The following is an 8,540-nucleotide window of genomic DNA, read 5'->3' on the forward strand; positions in this document are numbered from 1 at the left end:
CAACTACAAATATATATATATATCATTAAATTTAGCTAAACGCAATTTAATTGAGGGGATGGATGCTGTCATTTCGGAAGATTATTATTAGTTCTGATCAATGATATAATTAAAATTTGATATTTCTTATCACTGTTATTATTTTCAAGCTTGATTGTGCCATGACATCACAACCGTTTGTCCGGCTAGCATCAATAATGTATCCTCGATCTTAAATTCATTTATACCATCGTTAATTTCAGAAATAATTGCATACAGTTTTGAAACACCTGCAATCATAGCCTATGTTTCATTGATTTGGTCTATGATATGGACTGTCAGAGTCTTTGTTAACAGTATAATTTTGTACCAGTACTTACACTAAATCATTGATGTGGCCTCATATAAATATGAATGTTTACACTACATAAGTTGAAGAGGTTAGATAAATATATATAAATGTTTTTGTGATATGATCCTCATTTTCCCTGAAAATAACATTTACAACTTATTTCCTTAATTAAATAATCATAATAAAACATTGGAATTAGATGGATAGATTTGCTTGATCTACTCCATAGATACTGATCACAATGTCATAACAAGCAGAAAATCAAATTTTAGCATCTGCCGTAAAACTGGAACAAGTACTTAATCATGCAACAAAAGAAAAAAAGAAAGTTAGCTACTCCATCTATACTCAAATGAGGTCTGCCTGATATGTAGCAAAAATCTTGGTCAATTCTCATATTCCCTAGCATCCATGTTAGCTGCAAAATTTCAAAATAAAAAATAATATTAATAGTATTTAATAATTAATTAATCAACTTATATGAGCTGAGTTAATTCCTGAAAAAAAAAAAGAAAATAAATTAATTTTAATTAAATTGTTAAATTGTCAAGTTGGTTCTAGAAATTTACCTGGTGATTTTGGGTTTGGCACAATATGCAGCCTTCTTACTGAAGTAAGGAACATTCTGCACATTTTCAATTTTTTAACAATTAAAATAATAATGCTTTTTTTTAATTTGTATATATATATGTCATATTTTCTAACAGTCTTAGAAAAGATGAAAGCTATCTAATAGCACAAATAAAATTTTTTAAAATATAATCATTTTCTATAATCATTCATTATTTTAAGATATTATGAAAATGAATTCAATGCATCAATTGAATAAATAAAATTACTATTACCATGAAATTGAAGTTTATAAAACATTTAGGCACAACAATGATTTAATTAGAAAAGCTTACTCCCATGGCACATCACCAACAAGCATTCGATCTCCTTCATGGTCTTCATAAAGAAGAAGATATTCACGATTAAAAGTTTCCCCAATATGTTCTTCAGAAATTGGGTAATCAACTGCAAGAACAGTAAAATTTAATATATATTTATATATATATATATTAATAATCATAGGAAAAAAAAATGAAAAAAACTTGAAATGTTAACTAAATGAATTAATTTAGTATTTTACTCACGACAGATGACATTTTTGAACATTATTCTGAGTGAATGGGAGAGTGAATCATAGGAAGAATGAGCCCTAAGATCAATCTTCCTTCCTACAGGATATCCTTCCATTTTCACCTTCACAAACATCGCAATGTTCTTTGTCTCCTCAGCTGATAAGCCATTGAAAGCTTCTCCCTCACCAATCTTTGCCCTCTTAGCTTCCCTCTCCTCTTCTATCTCAGGCCTCGCCGCCTGAGAACTCGCCATATTCCGGCGAAACGCACAGACCGGCGGCCAGCCGACAACAGACGGAGAGGGTGGCAATGTGGCATACTAAGGTTAATTATATATAAAAAACAAAAATTAAAGATTATATGGATAGTGTAACGGTAAGAAAGTTGAGATTTGAAATCTCTTAACAGTTATGTATATGATTGATGGTAAATAATTGGAGTTCCAGTGGATTTTGCACCGTTGGGCAAAAAAAATGCACCTATAATTGGCATTTAATATAGGATCAAGTTGAATTATTTGCGACTGAATTTCATTGTAACGGTTAGTTAAAGAGGAAAAATCTTATAAGATATTGGTTTTAAGGGGTTATGGATGAAATTTGCATATAAATAGTGTTTAATGTAAGAGATATAAACATGATGAATTTCTTGTGAATGAATTTTGTTGTATTGGTGAGAAATTTAAGTTTGAAGATCTGTGAATGATTGTGCAAATGATGGATGCTCATGATTTAGAGATTGAATGGATTTTGTACAATATAGGACAAAAATGTAAGATATATAGCATTTAATATAGGTTCGAGTTGAATTATTTGTAAATAAATTGTATAAACATGATGGATATTCGTTGTTTAGACTTTGAATGAATGTTGTATTATTTGTGACTAAAGCATACATATATGAAATTTAATGTAGGATGTATGAGTCTAGAATGAGAAGATTTGAATAGAGAACTACGAGAAGGTGCTATACGTCTGGAAAGTGTAGTAGGCCTATGAGCCTAATTGTAAAATATGGGCTTTAAAACTGTCAAATTCTAAGGCGGCTTTAATGGATTTCCTTTTTCATTTTTTTTTCTTTTACAAATAAATAAAATTGATAAATAGCTTATCATTCCATTAAAACATACTTATATTCGTTTCTATAACTATTTAATGCATTTCAAAGTAGATGATCATATGTTTTACATTACCTTCTATGTTTTGTAGATAATATATAAGAATATTAAAAGGTATACTTAGAATATCATTTTTTCTAATAGATTATAATATATAGATATTCAAGATTAAAATATTTTGTTTAATATATATTAGTAAACTATATTAAAATATCAACTAGGATTCAATTTTGTTTGATGAGTTTAATTGAACTAAGGTAGAAAATTAGAATTTTTGACCTTTGTAGCTCCTAAGGCTGGTAACAATGTATGAAATTTTAAATTCATAAGCTCTCTCTCTCTCTTTCTCTCTCTCTATCTCTAAATACAATTTAAATAATTTAATAAAATTAATGTATCTAATTAGAATCATCTAAATATGACTAATCATTTTTATTAGACTTAAATTTAAATTGATTAGCTCAAGTTCAAATCATAATCACTCATCACAACTAGGCTTGGACAAATTAATTGATTTTTAAAAAAAGAAAATCTGTTGACAGCAGTAATTTTCTACATTCCCACAACAATGAAGCATGAAAATAATCTTTGGCTTGTGTCCGGTGGTCCCTCGGACCACGAAGAGCACACTCAACAATCAGTTGCGCGCCCCCCACACCTTTCTCATCAGACCGGCATCATTTCCGTCGCCTCTTTTTATATTAAAATCAAACAAAAGTTACCACGCTCTCTTTATCATTACAAAGCAATTATTAAATGAAAAATGTTTACTAAAAAACTGAGGGACCAAAGTATCAATGTATTGTAACTAAGGGTCTGTTTGGGGCAGTTTATAAGTGCGGGCAGCGTTTTTAAAATGTAGCCGTACTGTTTGGTTCTCCCGTTTAGCCAGGTTATCGGAAATTGCGTTTGAGTTTTTACACTAAACACAGGCCGCGGGTCGACTCCCGCGGCCGGCCCGCGGACCGCGTTTCAGGATAAGTAACTTATCTTGAAACGCACAAGCTGCCCCAAACAAACCCTAAGTCTTAATCTATGACTCCTAATAATGATTTAACATTTTTTATCAACTTATAGCCCACACTCATGCAGTTAATAATTCTGTGCTAATTGTTTGGCAATTCATACTTCATTATATGTATTCTTCCCACAATAATTTAAAAAAAAACTAAAATACAATTGAGTTATTTTTTTAAATATTTTATTATTGAGTTACTTGAAAAAATCGAAAATATATAATTTTTAATTAAATTCATGTGATTTAGTTAATTTAATCTACACATTTAGATAATTATTTAGTTTTTATATTTTATTTATACTCTAAATAATATACAAAATTTTCTAGTGCCCATATTTTATATATATATATATATATTCTATCGAGAGAGTGCAATACTACTCTATTTGCATTTAGTGGATGTAATATCGCCTCATTATCATGAGCAAATACAATCTTAGGAGTGCCATATTATTGAATTTTTTGACTCGTGCAAATGGAGCGAACATTAATTGACCCTCTCTTAATAGACGAGATTAAAGGTGGAATGAACATTATGATTTCAATCTAATGAAAATTAATTTAACAAAAATTAAATTTATTTTAAATCAAATCAAATATAGTATTCATCAGATTATAAGATTTATTATAACTAAAATTTGGTTCTGAACATATCTAACATAACTCTTTTGCTGTCAAATGTAACCGGCCACATGCACGTTGCCATGCATACCACATTTATATGCGGCTGTGATTAGCATCCATTTCTTTTCCATAGAGTAGCTCACAGAATTACATGGAAATACAATTTGCTTGGAATATCTCGTTCAAAAAATTGTATAAAAATTAAAATTTTAGCCATATGCTGCATGATTATTTCTTTTTTAACATATTAAGAATTATTACTTTATGCAAATTAAGCTTTACAAACACCTATTTGAAAAGAGCATACTTAATCACACTTTTTTTATAGCTCAGGCAACGGACACCTTCTGCCACAATTTTTAATAGCAAATTATTCCTAAAATACAGCTATTAATTACAAGTTCAGAAAATTTAATCATTATATTTCATTAATTCATAACGAATACCGCATAATTAACAAGTATTCGACACTAAAAATATGAACTATGAGTGCATTTAATCACACTATAAAAGTGATTTATACAATGATAAATCATCACATAATTTAGGAACCTGAGAACATATTCAGAGCAAAAGTCTAAAAATGACTTGTGCAAATTGATAAAACAATCCTCTTCTAGTTTTCTATCTTACAGTAACTTTATTATTTTACTTAATTTTTCTATTTTGGTTATCATGCAACTATGAAAATACGTCAACTGAATCATATACAACATTTTTTGCATGTATAAGATCAATCCCACAATAAGAAACAGCTAATTTAAATTCATTAAACAGATTAATTCTATGTATTAAGAAGAAGTATTACCTCCGAAGACCATGAGAAGGAGAAGTGGAAGAAGGATTTGTGGTCTTCTTATGAGCCTGCTCAAGAACAGCCTTCTGCTGCCTAGCCGCGAGGCTCCACGGGTCAATGAACCCATTGGGCGGGTCAGAGAAAAGCCAGGCCTCCTGCCCATTTATACTCTTCGGGCCATGTACACTTATAAATTTGTTCATAAGCAGCCCAATATCAGTACATGCTGACAACCCCATTCTCTCTCTCAACATACTGCTGCTGTTGCTGGATGAAACGCCCAGTCTGAGCTCAAGATTGTTCTGAAAACCAATCTTGTTGAATTCTTTGGCTTTGATTTTTTCTTCTTCTTCAACTTTATCTTCTTTGGTTGGATCTTGGTGTTGTGAGTGATTCATTGAGAGAGAGAGAGAGAGAGAGAGAGAGAAGGCTTATGGGAGAGGGGGCTAAGAATATATGAGAATTTATGCACAATCAGTCAAGGAATTATATTTGGTTGATGTGACGGTGTGGACAATGATGATTTTGTCCTTTCGTATAAGAATTTTGGTGGCACGAACGAGGAGGGAGACAATGAAAAAAGTGGGTGGGGGGAGTAAAGCAAGTGGTTGGGGCCCCACTCTCCCCCACAGAATAATCAAACCAACATCAAAATGTATGCGCAAGACGGTGGAGAAATGAACAAACTATTGATACGCACCTAGAGTTATGTATGGTGTTCAATGATATCACGTCACGTGGTGATAATAGAGAATAAAATAAAATCTGTTCGATAACACAAAAGAATATTTCTCCTGTATTATTCAAGTGTTATTATGTGTGTTATTCAAGTATTTTTAATGTGTTATTGTGTTATTATAACACCGAAAATATTCTCAGAAACAATAACATTTGAATAACATGAAATAACACGGGGAGAATATTTTCTGTGTTATTGGGCCGATTTTTTTTCCTGTCACCTCCACGTGATGTAATTTCATTGGACTCCGCACGTAACTTTACATGCGGAGTCTTAATGCAATATTTTTTTTAGAATAAATGAGAACAAAAATCTAAGAAAAATGTACAGAAATAAAATCAAAACACGACAAAATATCAAACCAAATATGCTAAACAACATAGGAGTGCCAATTGAAGAGTAAGAAGTTTGAAATGCCTGCTATCCATGGCATATATTTCAGTGATAAAATTGGTTTCTGAGCGACAGGAAATTTAGCTTTCACAGCAATGGTAATGATGGAGGTTGAATTATCATTGAATGGTCTTTCATTGCTTTGCACCAAATCATGTAAATTGGAAGTTGCGACCTTTTAATGATATTACGGCTGAAATAAGCTGAGGCTTGTTGCAAAGTTCGTTGAAAGATAAAATAGTTCTCAGAAGCTAACGAATTTCTAATCAATCACAGAAAATGGGAGGTGAAGTAAGGTGTGAATGACTCTCCAACGATTCATCGCAAAGTTAGCATAGAGAAGCTGCATAAAAATTTTTCACTTTTCGCTACGGAAAACAGTTAAATAGTGTTAGACATTTGCTTCAGAACTTATCCGACGGAAATATTTGCGTTTGATTTATGGTGAGCTTTATTAATGATGAAGTTTGCATCGTTGTATGCCAGCGCAATGGCTTTGCGTCGTAGTGAAGACATTATTCATCAATATCTTTGTCACATAATAGTGGGGGAATTTGTGGATCCTAAAGTCGATGCAGATTACGTAGCATCGGAGTGGGCCGACACAAACTCGACGCCTAGGCATTTAAATGTAAATTGGCACCACTCGACTCAAAAATACTCACCACTGTTATATTATTTTATTCAGAAATAGCTCTCCCCTGATCGTCCAAAGATCTCGTGACCTCTGCTCTCTGGCGGCCGATCAACAACCTCACGACTCCGAAAAATCTTCTATTTAAATGTTTCTACAAGGTAATTTTTTTCCCCGCTTTTTTGTCAATTCCTTTGTCTTTTTTTGCCAAATTAATCATTTCATTTAAGTTTATGTAGTAGAGTTTAACTATGCCTTACGAGGTCTTTAGTTGAAAGTAGGAATTAGTAAACCCGAAAAATAGTAAATTCATTAAATTCGATCCACTCTCTCTGTGGATTTAATAAAGCCAGATTTAAGCTGAATCGATGAAAAAGTTTTTAGTCCTTAACTACCACAATTCATAAATCCAGAGAACTCTTGCATTTTTTAATTTGGTTAGGGAGTGTTGGGTAAATTCATTTGTATTTATGTTTGTGTGTCTCTGTGTGTGCGTGTGTGCATTTTCTTGTGTGCATATTTGCTTGTATTTGTGTTTGTGTCTATCACCCCTCAAACTGTAGCAACAACTTCAGGTTGTTTTTGGCCCCTTGGCGCCCAGAGGATGGTGCCTAGGCATCAGGCTCTCGGCTTTCTATGAAATGAACGGGCACCTAAGCTCTCAAGGGTCTGGCACATAAGTGCCAATCTTGCGAGTTGGAGAGACAGAGACTGCCGCCTAGGCTCCCAAGGGCATGGCGCCTAGGCACCAGTGCTACTTTGTAGCATTCAGCTCCAAGTCCTCTACTAGTTTCCCCACTTCAATTACCTGCAAGATAAACACTAAAATATCTTTCTTAAAGTGGAGTTTCATCAATAGAAATGCATAAAAAAATCCCAAATTTTGGTGAACTTTTTCATGCATCAAACCACTAACATTTCCTTTTGAAAAGTAGTGATGAAGGCCTACAGGGTCTTGCTTTGTCACTACCAAAGCTGTAGGAGAGTCTGCAAGCTCTTCTAAGGTGTATATGCACTTGCAAACAGTGTGAAAAATATTTGTTTGAATAGGGTTTCGCTGCTTTAGATAATCTATTGCACCACATGAGAGACAAGTCCTTCAGCATGGTGAAAAAGAGTCAACACTTTAGCGTGTAGTTGATATGAGCAGACATACAGTCGACCAAAGGATGTACTGTGGTCAACCGAGTCTGCTCGTTCCTTGTAAGATTAAACCATCAAAATTATAAATCATTCTAGTGGCTTGACATTGAAGATATGCTGAGAGAATGTATTCTGTAACTAGTGTGACATATAAGTATGTTTGACTCAATGTCAATCAATTGGTGCTTAACAACATTATCAAGGTACTGGGTATTGGCTTTTCATTCTAAAGCTCTATTATTAAGTGTCGAAACATTCTATCAGGGTTGTTGATACTGATCTCAATTTAGCGCACCTCTGATCACTTCTAGCATATGATCCTGCAGATGTTGGATCTGTTGGACCAAAAGTTCTCTGATGTACCCCACATTGTTATCAGTATCCATTTTGTGAGGTTTTTCTCCTTGTATGGCTCCTTCTCTTTTTGGTAACTGTTGACCTCATTTTTTATGAGGTTTAGTTTCTCCTCTTTAGAAGCCTAGAATCTATCCGTAGGACTTTCATGTTGACTATCCTAGATGACTAGTGATGGAACTCTTCTACATTAAAGTTCTAAACACTTCTTGACTCATCTTGTTAAGTCTCACATGGGTGAGCCTAATCCCTCATTTCCCACTTGAG

At 33.1% G+C, this 8,540-nt stretch overlaps 1 protein-coding gene across 1 annotated transcript; it reads right to left on the reverse strand.

Moving 5' to 3' along the window:
• Positions 1-473: 473 nt before the first annotated feature.
• On the reverse strand, positions 474-5,408 carry LOC110039505 (auxin-responsive protein IAA25-like). The gene is made up of 6 exons (XM_020744596.1): positions 5,023-5,408; positions 1,862-1,934; positions 1,468-1,774; positions 1,237-1,348; positions 901-956; positions 474-749 (listed from the first exon to the last, which is right to left on the reverse strand). The coding sequence occupies exons 1-6, from the start codon at positions 5,406-5,408 to the stop codon at positions 718-720; spliced, it is 966 nt and encodes a 321-aa protein (XP_020600255.1). The 3' UTR covers positions 474-717.
• Positions 5,409-8,540: the final 3,132 nt, after the last annotated feature.

This window comes from Phalaenopsis equestris, unplaced genomic scaffold (genome assembly GCF_001263595.1).
Source record: "Phalaenopsis equestris unplaced genomic scaffold, ASM126359v1 Scaffold000002, whole genome shotgun sequence".
Lineage (NCBI taxonomy): Eukaryota > Viridiplantae > Streptophyta > Magnoliopsida > Asparagales > Orchidaceae > Phalaenopsis > Phalaenopsis equestris.